This window comes from Helianthus annuus, chromosome 9 (genome assembly GCF_002127325.2).
Source record: "Helianthus annuus cultivar XRQ/B chromosome 9, HanXRQr2.0-SUNRISE, whole genome shotgun sequence".
In the NCBI taxonomy this organism is placed as follows: Eukaryota; Viridiplantae; Streptophyta; class Magnoliopsida; order Asterales; family Asteraceae; genus Helianthus; species Helianthus annuus.
Genome location: NC_035441.2, coordinates 182,244,541 through 182,258,666, shown reverse-complemented (window position 1 = coordinate 182,258,666; position 14,126 = coordinate 182,244,541). Strand labels below are relative to the sequence as shown.

At 39.7% G+C, this 14,126-nt stretch overlaps 2 protein-coding genes across 2 annotated transcripts; both read left to right on the top strand.

Moving 5' to 3' along the window:
* The first annotated feature begins 6,163 nt into the window (after positions 1-6,163).
* Positions 6,164-7,927, top strand: LOC110876926. Its single transcript, XM_022125084.1, has one exon. The coding sequence runs from the start codon at positions 6,164-6,166 to the stop codon at positions 7,925-7,927; it is 1,764 nt and encodes a 587-aa protein (XP_021980776.1).
* Positions 7,928-10,000: 2,073 nt separating this feature from the next.
* On the top strand, positions 10,001-12,101 carry LOC110876927. The gene is made up of 3 exons (XM_022125085.1): positions 10,001-10,616; positions 11,493-11,546; positions 12,085-12,101. The coding sequence occupies exons 1-3, from the start codon at positions 10,001-10,003 to the stop codon at positions 12,099-12,101; spliced, it is 687 nt and encodes a 228-aa protein (XP_021980777.1).
* Positions 12,102-14,126: the final 2,025 nt, after the last annotated feature.

Here is a 14,126-nt window from a genome sequence, read left to right as displayed (position 1 = left end):
AAAAATCAGATTTTTGATCTGTCGCGACACGCGACAGATTCCTTTCAATCCTTCGCGGGTCGCGAGCGCGCCCGCGTGTCACGCCAGAACAAGTGACTCCCTTCGCGTGCCGCGGGGGAGACCGTTTTCCAGCGGGTGCAGGTTAAAATCCTGCACTTTTGCCCAGCACCATTTTCTTTCAATTTTTCAACTTCTAAGGTGCATAACTTTCATTCTACAAGTCCGTTTTTCGCGATTCTTTTTCCTACGCGTTCGTAATTTAATTCTCCATCTTACGGAGTGGAAACCCGACATCTAAATTCACAAAATTTTAACTTTCAAGCTCTCGGCTTGAAATTCAATTATGACACTTTTTGACCCTTTCGTGATTTATCAAACAAACTTGTCTATTACCTTTTCAAAATATCATGCATATCACGTTATATCAATTTACTACTGTGCAAGGTTCAAATTACGGGTTTCTTATGAATTCTTAACCCGTTTTACCTATCTACTCCTTTTGACCCGTTAAGGGAAGTTAAACACTTTTAACTATAAATCTATATATAAGCGTACCTGGCTCGAGTCAACGTATAGACCCGTTTATACCTTCCTATTATTAATTCAATATTCTATGATGACGCAATTATCCAAATTGCTATTCGTTCCTGTAAACATATGACTTAACAACCAACATTAGTCGATATGGTCATATGAGGTTATCACCATCATTTGACCCGTTTGGTCTATACGGCCAAACAATTATATTTATTACAAATCATGGTTTCTAATTACTCAATCACGCATCGACCCATTACGGATTTTACCACAAAAATTTCCCCCTTTTTTTCTTACATATTTGACCCAGTTCGGCTTACGCCGTGGGTATCCTTTTAATCTCGATTACAATTAGTCATCACGTGACTAAATTACCATTTTGCCCCTTTTTCCATTATTAATTAAGCTATGAGGTAACTTTAAGAAAACTCATAAATTCTTAGTCGATTTATGAGTAAATTACCATTTTACCTCTTTCACCATTAATCATGATTTTAAACGTTTTTATTCGTTCCGACCCATTTCGTTTCGTGTCGGAACCCATAATTCGAACATGATCTATTGTTGTATTTATCACCTATAGAATAAATACGTATGCTAAAAAAATAGGTGTAAGCTTTACTTACCTTTCATCCAAGCAAGTCTTACTCGTGCCTTTATCCCGTTTGATCATCTCCTCCAAGCTTCACCTAGCTCGTCAAGAGTCAAACTATCATATTACCCATAAAATGGTTAGTTTAGTCAAATCATATTATGACTACCATTTCCATCCCAAAAATAATCAACTCAATCCGAGCATCCTAGAATTAATTATGATTTTTGCAAAATCAGCTCCGAAGTCAAAATGCTTCCAATCAGCTTGCTGTCAAAAAAGTTCAGCCGACTTCGGACACTGTTTTGACCCGTTTAACATCAGAATTTAACAAACATGTTCAAACATAAAACGTAGTATATTTCAATAGCTTTCTGAGCATATAAGGCTCAACCTCACAGGTCGTTCCAGTGAGTTTATATGATTTTATAAAAACTACAGCCCAATAATTTTTAATCCCAATCAGCTTTGTTATATTTTCTTGTTCAAGCATTTCATCAAGCACCTTGTGTGCAACACGAAACATCAAATTTCTCCAGCCCATTTAAGTGTTCTTAATCCTTAAATTCTAGCATAATTAACAAGTACTAACATCAAACTTCAAATCTAACTTCAGGGAGTTCTATTAACACAATTTTAACCATTATGATTCTAGGGTTCATCATGTTTCTACAAAACCCATTCAGCACATAATCGGGTGATCATGAATTCACAATTATGAACATCAATTCAACAAGTAAATGACTAGGGTTTACTCCTAGACATAAAATCATTCCTAATTTCATCCAAACTTCGATCATGCAAGCTAAAATTTTGATTTCATGCTTTCACCTAGAACTCAAGGTGAAACCAAATAGCAAAATTAGGCATACCTTATGATCCTTTCACGAAGGTGATCACTAATCTTTGCTTGGATTTCGTTTTGGAACTGATTTAGGCCTTCAATTTGATCAAATTGCATGAACTAGGGTTTGAGAGCAAGCTTGGTCGCCCCCCCCCCCCTGTGTTATGTACGATCCACACACACATAAGTGTGTGTTTGGAAATTAAATTTTGTTTTAATTAAAAACTAGTTTGATTTTTTAACACCTTTGGCCCCTCATCTATTCTTAGGTCCTTATTTTAGGTGTTTTTAACCCACTAACATGTTACTACAAGACTTCCTTCCAACTAGGTTATTTTTATTCCTAGTTAGCTCGTTTTATTTATTACCGATATCGAATGTATAATCTAAGGTTTATATTATAGGGTACGACTCAGTTTATTTTAAATCCCATTATCTCGGGCTGTTTATAAACTTTTACTTCCTCAAAAGTTTTCGTTCAACTTTTATTTAATATTAGGTTTATTTGTTTAAATCCTAATATTTACCGGGTTAATTTCACCACTAACGGTATTTTTACCCGTTCATAAATATTAGCGTGGTTTGATTACCAAACCCGTTTTTGGGGTGTTACAATTTTGTTACCTGAAACGCGTTTAAAAAAACATTTTGTCAGCGGGAAATACTGGTGAGTGAATCCCAGTTTAATCAAATTTAGTAAAAACTATTGTACAGTATTGAGGGAGGTCTCGCAATTACATTCGTTTCCATCTATTCGATTATCACCCATGGTACTGTCAACTCGACTTGTGGTCATGTTACTCCTCGCAAGGTAGTAACAAATTTTGTATACAAAACCCCAACATACCGACGATAATTGTAGAATACAAATACTCAATAACTGTTTAATATAATTTAATTTAGGTGAGGTTTTGTAAGAACAATTTGCAAAAAGGATATTACTCACATTGTTGTCTTAGGTTTTCTTTAAGGGTTTCCTGGTGATTATCTATAATTTATACAAATGCACACGCGTTAGTATAATAACCCAATATTTATATTAACGATACCTTCCCCGAGACGGCATTCCAACAACTACGTCGGGCAGAACCACGACAGCCGTTACAGAACCCTGGATCAATTGGGCAGCGTATCTACTACGTAACCGGGGTTATGATACCTACAACAAGGCAGAACTTGATACGTGGTCGAAAACTGGTTATCGTTTGTGCTTAAGTTGATGTTTTTACATAGCTTTTAATCTTGAATAGCCTACTTTTAATGGGATTCGTGTTTTACAGGTCTAAAAGAGTTTAAGGAGCTAATCGGGAGCTAAACGGAGCACCGGGACGTGAATCGGATCAACCGGGGATGTGAAATGAACAAAACCGGGTTAATCACGAAGATTGGATGTGTTTTGGGAATGTTAATGGATTTAAAATGAATATATTGGAAGATCGCATGATAGAGGGCTGAATTACGAGTACGTGGGCGAAAACGGTGAGTAAAACGGAGCTATAACGAAGAAGTTATGAAGAAAACAGTTTCGGACAAAACAGGAAAAACTAGAGGTCGTCGGGGACGGACTCTAGGCCGTCGCCGACGGGCTCTAGAAAGTCCCGTCGTCAAAAGGTGCCCGTAAACAGCCAAACAAGCCGTCGGATGGATTTCAGAGATCTGGAGGCCGTCGGGGACGGGCTCCAGGCCGTCGGCGACGGGTTGTGGTTTGCTGAAACGCGAAGTTTGGTGTTTGGGTTGTTGGGAACGATTCTAATTGGTTGGGGAGCCATTAAACTCGTAAGTTACAACTTATGAGGGTTGGAATCTTCATGTTGGAGCCATCAAGCACCCATCTATCACCTACCAATTCACCATCCATCATCACTATCACCCGAATCATAACCCGAATCATCAAGATCATCATCATCATTCACAATCACCATCCAAAACCCTAGTTCATCCAATCCATCATTCCTTTCACCATCATCATCCACCAAAACCCTAATCTTCATCCTTCTACCATTTCACAAGATTCAAGATGATTCAATTCGCATTCCAATCATCCGGTGATCAAGCTTCTTCAACCATGAGCGGCTAATCATCTCGGTTTCACCCCGGCGTAGGTAGTTGTTTAATTTAGGGTTTCGAATTGTTTATTGCTTCAACTTTGTGACAAATTGTGTTTGATTTTTGAAACCATTGATAATAGTGTTACATTTGTTGCGAATTCGTAAATTGTCGAACGATGTTAAAAGTTATGACTTTACGAAATTGTAACACCCCAAAAATGGTAAATGATAAATAAAGAAATTAACTTGGTTAATGAAAGTCATGGTATAATGATAACTAGTTAAATAAAAATGCTTAAGTTAAATACTCTCTCTAAGTGGGAGGGCTAGTTGTGTAATTAGTGAATAAAATGGGTTAATTAAGAAATAATCAAAACAAAAACACAAACACTGGTGTGTGTTCGTGCGATCCAGGGGAGGAAGAAAGGGGAGCCAAAACCCTAGCTACTAGAAATCAAGCAAATTGAGTCACAATTTGTGGGAAATTCCTATGCATGAGCCCTAAAAATCAAGCATCTAACCTTGGCTAGTAAAGAGGTGAGTTTTAATCATGAAAATTATGAATTGTAGAAAGATGGGTTCAATCCAATCTCGAATTCTTGTATCAAAAAGGAGAAATCCTAGTTAGAATTGCTCTCTAGAACAAGAATCATGTTGATTTCTGACTTGTAGGAAATATATTGGTTAAACCCCATTTGTTGAAATTGAGTTAAGATTAGTAGGATCATAGTGTTAAGAATCCTTGTTATCTTGATGTATGATCTTGATTGTAGTACTAGAATGATAATTAGATTGATGTAGAATAAAATAACTATGTGAAATTGAATGAATGAGATTGTTGTGTGATCATAAACTCATGGAACATGCTTTATAGACTTGTACCTTGTACCATAACCATAATGCCTACCATGTGTTCGATAAAATGCCTAAATGAGGAATGTATGTGTATTTTGGAAAAATGGTAGAACGAAGCGATAAACTAAACAAAGGAATGAATGTCGTGATGTAGGCATAAAGGAAGAAGGTACAAGCACCAAGAAACCGGAAGGCGTGCAAGATCGAGGTATGTTTCGTTTTATATGAATCTTTATTATATTTCCTATTTATATAAAATTCAATGTAAAAGCTATCCTTGTATAACGAATGCGACAATGTAGTAAGTAAGCGACAAATCCCTTGTGGATTTGGGTATGTTAACGAAAGTAGTGTTAAGTTATGCAACTTGATCGGTTGAAATCCAATGGAGTCAAGTAAAGATGAACGCCATCCGTCCTAACGGATAGCATGAATGCTATAATAAAGATGAAAGCTATAATCCGTTTTACGGATAGAAGAAAGAGTAATGTTGTAAGCCAATAAACCCAATTAAACGGGTTGAATGTGTATGCTTAACTCTCCACGAGAGTGTTTATGCTAAACCCAATCACACGGGTCGAATGTGTATGTCAAACTCTCTACGAGAGTGGTTATGCCTAACCCAATTATTGGGTTGTTGTATGCGTAAGAGTAAGAATGTTTTATATGGATAAAGTTAAAAACGAAGGGTTATGATTTTCTATGGTGATAACTAACTTTTTTTTAAATTGTGTATGTTAATGTAGGTAAAGCACCTCTATAGGCGATTTGGAGATATGGGACGAGCACAAAAAACACAAAAAAATGAAGTTGCAGCGAAATGATCAGGGGAAGGCCGTCGCTGACGCCCTGTATGTCCGTCGCCGACGCCTTATTTTGGCCGACGGCCTAAGTTCCTGCCTACGGACCTTTTTACCCGACGCCCACTTTTAAGAGCCGTCGCCGACGGGCTACCCTGCCGTCGCCGACGGCTAGCGTAGGTCTGGTTCGCTGATTTGCCTTGTTTTTACACATTCTAAGTTTCCGTATCAATTGAAAGCCTATTAAATTGTGATGAAAAGTCCATGTGGGACTTCATAAGTATGGGGAACCATAAATAGAAATTATGAAGTGATGGACTCGAAAGAATCAGAGGTGACGAGTCGAATAATATGAACGAATAGTAAAAATTTAAAAAGGCAAGTAAAATCTAACTAAGGGAAGGTGGATGAAGTAAACTTGGATTAATGAACTATGACGTAATGAAAGCTTGTTAATTGTGTTAAATGTAAATGTGATGTTGTGTAGATGGCCGATGCAAGAAATATCAATGATGATAATGATGATAACAATGGTGCGGCTAAACAAGAAGCATTCGAGAACAAAGTCACGGAAGTAGCGGAAGGGGTTATACAAGCCAATCTTCCACGATTGGCTCAAGAAGTAGAAAGCCGAGTTCTGGGTGTGGTGGATGCTATGATGACCAGTAGGTTTGAAGAATTGAAAGAATTAATCGAAGGATCCAAGGGTAGAGGTAAGGAACGAAGGTGCACTTATAAGGATTTTATGGCATGCCATCCGACGACGTATGACGGTAAAATAGATCCCGTTGAATGTCAACGATGGGTCTCGAACATAGAGGCGGTGTTTATACGAAGTCGGTGTGATAAGGAGGATCAAGTGATGTTCGCTACCGGTGTACTAACCCATCAGGCGAAGGATTGGTGGGATGCTCACAGCAAGGAGGTAGGCGAAGACAGACTGCAAGTTATGACTTGGCAAGAGTTTAAGGGGCCCTTCATGAAATATCATTGCCCTCAGTCGGCTATTGACAAGATTCAGGAGGATTTCTTACGCCTCCGACAGAAAAACGAATCAGTAAATGAAATAGCAAACACTTTTATGGACAAGATGAAATTCTGTGGGGATTTGGTGACAACCGAAAGAATGAAGATAAATCGTTTCTATGGCGTGCTAAAGGCAGAAATTAGAGAGTTCATCACCCCCTCGAAATGTGAAACCCTCGAGGAGCTCATTAACTTAGCGCGGGATAGAGAGATCGAAATTAAAAGGCAAGAGGAGCGAGGTGAAAAGAGACCGAGTGAAAAAGATGCAAGTTTTAGTCCATCCAAAAAGGGGAAGTTTCAGGTTCAAGGGAGAAAGGGTAAGTCGAAAGGTGGGATTACACCATGCAAGATGTGTGGAAAGCTCCATACCGGAGAGTGTTTGTTAGGTAAGAAGGGGTGCTTTAAATGCGGTAAGGAGGGGCATTCGTCCTATCAATGCCCGAACAACCCAAAGACTTGTTTCAACTGTTTCGAAAAAGGGCATATCAAGTCGGAATGTCCAAAGCTTCAACAAGAGTCAAAGAAAGAAGATAAGAAGCAAGAGGGTTCTAGGGCAAAGGGGAGAATGTTTCAGATCACATCTGAAGAAGCCAAGTCCCAGCCAAATGTGGTCTCAGGTATTTTTCTAATAAATTCTATACCGGTTTACGTTTTGTTTGACACCGGAGCCACTATGTCGTTTATTTCTAGTGAAATTGTTCAACATCCATCCTTTAAGATTGAACGAATGTCGATGCCCTTAGAAGTAGAGATAGCAGATAGTAAAAGTTATTTGTTGCACGAAATATGTAAAAATTGTAAATTGACCATTGAGGATGAGGAGTTTGCTATTGATCTTATACCCATGATCTTGGGGGAATTCAAAGTAATAGTGGGTATGGATTGGATGTCTCAAAACCACGCGGAGATAAAATGTGAAACCAAATCTATACTTCTCCAAACTCCAAGTGGAAGGCGATTAAATGTACAAGGCGAAAGAAAGATGGAAGCGAAGCTATGTACTCTCGTTCAAGCTACTAAGTACGTGCTCAATGGGAGTAGAGCATACTTAGCTTACGTAGTAAATACTCAACAAAGCTCCCCAAAGCTTGAAGATGTTGAAGTTGTGAACGAATTTCCGGATATATTCCCGGAGGAATTGCCGGGACTCCCTCCCGAGCGAGAAGTGGAATTTAATATCGAATTGAATCCGGGTGCGAAACCGGTCGCGAAGGATCCCTATTGATTAGCTCCCACGGAAATGCGGGAATTAATGACACAAATACAAGACCTCCTAGACAAGGGCTTTATACGCCCAAGTGTGTCGCCTTGGGGAGCGCCCGTCTTATTTGTTAAGAAGAAAGACGGGTCGATGCGCATGTGCATCGACTATAGGGAGTTAAATAAGCTAACCATAAAGAACCGCTACCCTTTACCTAGAATTGACGACCTTTTTGACCAGTTACAAGGGGCGAGTTGGTTCTCCAAGATAGATTTGCGATCGGGGTACCATCAAGTTAGGGTACGAGAAGAAGACATTCCAAAGACCGCATTTAGAACCCGTTATGGACATTATGAGTTTTTAGTTATGTCCTTCGGGTTAACAAATGCGCCGGCGGCATTTATGGACCTTATGAACCGTGTATGCCGACCCATGTTGGATAGGTCTGTGATTGTATTCATAGATGATATTCTGATTTATTCACGAAGCAAAGACGAACATGCAGTACACTTGCGTGAAGTACTTGAAGTTCTCCGTAAGGAGAGGCTCTACGCAAAATTTTCAAAATGCGCCTTTTGGCTTAGGGAAGTGCAGTTTCTGGGGCACGTAATAAATTCGGAGGGTGTTTTGGTTGATCCTTCAAAGATTGATGCTGTAATGAAGTGGGTTTCTCCGAAAAACCCAACAGAGATAAGAAGTTTTCTGGGTCTTGCGGGATATTACAGAAGGTTCATACAAGATTTTTCCAAGATAGCCTTACCCTTAACAAAATTGACAAGAAAGAAAGAGAAGTTTGTATGGGAAAAAGAACAGGAGGAGGCTTTTCGAATGTTAAAAGAGAAACTATCAAGTCCCCCGATCTTAACATTACCAGACGGAACCGAAGACCTGGTGGTCTATTCAGACGCTTCACACCAGGGATTGGGTTGTGTTCTAATGCAAAGAGGGAGAGTTATCGCTTATGCTTCGCGACAATTGAAGCCACATGAGGTGAACTACCCCACACACGACTTGGAATTAGCGGCGGTAGTGTTTGCATTAAAGATTTGGAGGCATTATCTATATGGGGCAAAATGCACCATTTACTCGGACCACAAAAGCCTTAAATATTTCTTTGAACAGAGAGACCTAAATATGAGGCAGCGGAGGTGGTTGGAACTTATCAAGGATTATGATTGTGATATCTTCTACCACCCGGGAAAGGCAAATGTAGTAGCCGATGCGTTAAGCTGTAAAGAGTATCCATCTCCCATAAGAGTGAGATCCATGAAGATGATAGTTACGCCAAGATTACTCGAGGCGATACGCGAATCCCAAATAAAGTCGCTCGGAGCGGAAGACCTGAAGAGGGAAAGATTAAAAGGTGTGATCGATAATCTAGAAGAGAATTCGACCGGGCTTAAGACACGGTTCGGCCGAATTTGGATCCCATGATTCTGTGAAGTCAAGGCTGCCTTGCTCGACGAGGCACATAAGTCTCGATATTCGGTCCATCCCGGGGCTACAAAAATGTATCGGGACTTGAAAGCCAATTATTGGTGGCCGGGTATGAAGCGTGACATAGTTAAATACGTCGCGAAATGCTTAACATGCTCCCAAGTGAAAGCAGAACATCAAAAGCCGTACGGGAAGTTACAACCTTTGGAGATACCAGTATGGAAGTGGGAGGAACTAACGATGGATTTGATAACCAAGCTTCCTAAAACAAAGAAAGGGCACGATACAATATGGGTAATCGTAGACCGACTTACAAAAAGCGCTCACTTTTTACCCATCAAAGAAGCTTACTCTTCCGAGAAGATGGCAGAAATTTATATGAACGAGATCATATCCCGTCATGGAGTGCCCGTGTCGATTGTCTCGGATCGGGACACTAGATTTACTTCTCGTTACTGGCGAAAGTTTCACGAGAGTGTGGGTACGAAGTTGCACATAAGTACCGCCTACCACCCTCAAACTGACGGCCAGTCAGAAAGAACCATTCAAACACTCATTGATATGTTGAGGGCGTGTGCCTTAGATTTTGGGGGAAGCTGGGACGACCAATTGCCACTGGTCGAATTTTCTTATAATAACAGTTACCATAGTGGTATTCAAATGGCACCTTACGAACTATTATACGGGAGAAAATGTAGGACTCCCGTATGTTGGGGTGAAGTAGGACAAAGAGAACTTGCACCAAGTGATTTAATAACAGTAACGAATGAAAAGATCGAAATGGTTAGAACAAGGTTGAAAGCAGCTCAAGATCGGCAAAAAGCTTATGCAGACAAGAGAAAGCGTCCTATCGAATTCCAAGTCGGAGATTTTGTTTTGCTAAAAGTGTCCCCATGGAAGGGTATAATCCGTTTTCGCAAACGGGGAAAGTTAGGTCCTCGTTACATCGGGCCGTTTAAAATCTTAGCTCGGGTTGGAAAGGTTGCATATCGATTAGAATTACCGCCTGCTCTAGACGGAATTCACAATACCTTCCACGTGTCGCAATTGAGAAAGTGCCTTGCGGACGAGACAGCACTAGTACCTCTTGATGATATCGAGTTGGACGAAGGGTTAAATTATGTCGAAAGACCTATAGCCGTTAAGGACTTCAAGGTGAAGAATCTCCGCAACAAAGCTGTTAGACAAGTGTTGGTACAATGGCAGCACCGAAAGGGTTCAGATCTCACATGGGAAGCAGAAGATGAAATGAGGAAACACTATCCTTTTCTTTTCGGTATGTCAAATTTTAAACTAGTTATGTGCTCCGGTTTCGAGGACGAAACCTCTTTTAAGGGGGGTAGACTTGTAACACCCCAAAAATGGTAAATGATAAATAAAGAAATTAACTTGGTTAATGAAAGTCATGGTATAATGATAACTAGTTAAATAAAAATGCTTAAGTTAAATACTCTCTCTAAGTGGGAGGGCTAGTTGTGTAATTAGTGAATAAAATGGGTTAATTAAGAAATAATCAAAACAAAAACACAAACACTGGTGTGTGTTCGTGCGATCCAGGGGAGGAAGAAAGGGGAGCCAAAACCCTAGCTACTAGAAATCAAGCAAATTGAGTCACAATTTCTGGGAAATTCCTATGCATGAGCCCTAAAAATCAAGCATCTAACCTTGGCTAGTAAAGAGGTGAGTTTTAATCATGAAAATTATGAATTGTAGAAAGATGGGTTCAATCCAATCTCGAATTCTTGTATCAAAAAGGAGAAATCCTAGTTAGAATTGCTCTCTAGAACAAGAATCATGTTGATTTCTGACTTGTAGGAAATATATTGGTTAAACCCCATTTGTTGAAATTGAGTTAAGATTAGTAGGATCATAGTGTTAAGAATCCTTGTTATCTTGATGTATGATCTTGATTGTAGTACTAGAATGATAATTAGATTGATGTAGAATAAAATAACTATGTGAAATTGAATGAATGATATTGTTGTGTGATCATAAACTCATGGAACATGCTTTATAGACTTGTACCTTGTACCATAACCATAATGCCTACCATGTGTTCGATAAAATGCCTAAATGAGGAATGTATGTGTATTTTGGAAAAATGGTAGAACGAAGCGATAAACTAAACAAAGGAATGAATGTCGTGATGTAGGCATAAAGGAAGAAGGTACAAGCACCAAGAAACCGGAAGGCGTGCAAGATCGAGGTATGTTTCGTTTTATACGAACCTTTATTATATTTCCTATTTATATAAAATTCAATGTAAAAGCTATCCTTGTATAACGAATGCGACAATGTAGTAAGTAAGCGACAAATCCCTTGTGGATTTGGGTATGTTAACGAAAGTAGTGTTAAGTTATGCAACTTGATCGGTTGAAATCCAATCGAGTCAAGTAAAGATGAACGCCATCCGTCCTAACGGATAGCATGAATGCTATAATAAAGATGAAAGCTATAATCCGTTTTACGGATAGAAGAAAGAGTAATGTTGTAAGCCAATAAACCCAATTAAACGGGTTGAATGTGTATGCTTAACTCTCCACGAGAGTGTTTATGCTAAACCCAATCACACGGGTCGAATGTGTATGTCAAACTCTCTACGAGAGTGGTTATGCCTAACCCAATTATTGGGTTGTTGTATGCGTAAGAGTAAGAATGTTTTATATGGATAAAGTTAAAAACGAAGGGTTATGATTTTCTATGGTGATAACTAACTTTTTTTTAAATTGTGTATGTTAATGTAGGTAAAGCACCTCTATAGGCGATTTGGAGATATGGGACGAGCACATGTTCAAGCCTTATAATACTAAGCGCTTCCGCAACTTATATGCATGCTTTTGGGTCCATGTTTTGTTACTTTGTTAAACTTTGTTGAAATATTTTAGATTTGAAAACTCGTCGTTTTTGTTGGGATGGTTTTATGTAAAATGGGTCGTATGTAAACGTTGTATGATATGTCAAAACAGGGGGTATGTCCGTTTTACAAACGGGTCATGCCCAAATTTTGTAAAAATTTCTATTAAGTGTCAAGGTTGTATTTCAATGTCCGAAAAATCTTGTTTTTGTAAGTAATCTATTATTTTGGAAAAGCGGTCGTTTCAAGTTGGTATCAGAGCCAGGGTTTGAGGGATTCGAGCTTTTAACGCGATGCTTGAACTCAAACCGATGGCTCGTTCGAAAGTGTGCTCGCTCCAGAATCGCCAATGAGGTAATAATGTATGCTTTCTATAAATGCTAGTATATGTCATGAGTTTAAGATGTAAGGTTAAGTTAAATATGTGAAGTAACAATTATGGGTAGCAAAGCAAGTAATTCCGGAACCCGGGCAGCTGGTACGGACCTGGAAATGGGTTAAAACACAAAAAAAATGAAGTTGCAGCGAAATGATCAGGGGAAGGCCGTCGCCGACGCCCTGTATGTCCGTCGCCGACGCCTTATGTTGGCCGACGGCCTAAGTTCCTGCCTACGGACCTTTTTACCCGACGCCCACTTTTAAGAGCCGTCGCCGACGGGCTACCCTGCCGTCGCCGACGGCTAGCGTAGGTCTGGTTCGCTGATTTGCCTTGTTTTTACACATTCTAAGTTTCCGTATCAATTGAAAGCCTATTAAATTGTGATGAAAAGTCCATGTGGGACTTCATAAGTATGGGGAACCATAAATAGAAATTATGAAGTGATGGACTCGAAAGAATCAGAGGTGACGAGTCGAATAATATGAACGAATAGTAAAAATTTAAAAAGGCAAGTAAAATCTAACTAAGGGAAGGTGGATGAAGTAAACTTGGATTAATGAACTATGACGTAATGAAAGCTTGTTAATTGTGTTAAATGTAAATGTGCTGTTGTGTAGATGGCCGATGCAAGAAATATCAATGATGATAATGATGATAACAATGATGCGGCTAGACAAGAAGCATTCGAGAACAAAGTCACGGAAGTAGCGGAAGGGGTTATACAAGCCAATCTTCCACGATTGGCTCAAGAAGTAGAAAGCCGAGTTCTGGGTGTGGTGGATGCTATGATGACCAGTAGGTTTGAAGAATTGAAAGAATTAATCGAAGGATCCAAGGGTAGAGGTAAGGAACGAAGGTGCACTTATAAGGATTTTATGGCATGCCATCCGACGACGTATGACGGTAAAATAGATCCCGTTGAATGTCAACGATGGGTCTCGAACATAGAGGCGGTGTTTATACGAAGTCGGTGTGATAAGGAGGATCAAGTGATGTTCGCTACCGGTTTACTAACCCATCAGGCGAAGGATTGGTGGGATGCTCACAGCAAGGAGGTAGGCGAAGACAGACTGCAAGTTATGACTTGGCACGAGTTTAAGGGGCCCTTCATGAAATATCATTGCCCTCAGTCGGCTATTGACAAGATTCAGGAGGATTTCTTACGCCTCCGACAGAAAAACGAATCAGTAAATGAAATAGCAAACACTTTTATGGACAAGATGAAATTCTGTGGGGATTTGGTGACAACCGAAAGAATGAAGATAAATCGTTTCTATGGCGTGCTAAAGGCAGAAATTAGAGAGTTCATCACCCCCTCGAAATGTGAAACCCTCGAGGAGCTCATTAACTTAGCGCGGGATAGAGAGATCGAAATTAAAAGGCAAGAGGAGCGAGGTGAAAAGAGACCGAGTGAAAAAGATGCAAGTTTTAGTCCATCCAAAAAGGGGAAGTTTCAGGTTCAAGGGAGAAAGGGTAAGTCGAAAGGTGGGATTACACCATGCAAGATGTGTGGAAAGCTCCATACCGGAGAGTGTTTGTTAGGTAAGAAGGGG

What these genes read in the sequence shown, in the direction of transcription:
- LOC110876927 (XM_022125085.1), top strand. Translation starts at nt 10,001, where the DNA reads ATGGCACCTTACGAACTATTATACGGGAGAAAATGTAGGACTCCCGTA. An exon ending in ACACTATCCTTTTCTTTTCG is followed by an intron (nt 10,617 to 11,492) that starts GTATGTCAAATT and finishes GTCGTGATGTAG; the next exon opens with GCATAAAGGAAGAAGGTACA.
- LOC110876926 (XM_022125084.1), top strand. Translation starts at nt 6,164, where the DNA reads ATGGCCGATGCAAGAAATATCAATGATGATAATGATGATAACAATGGT.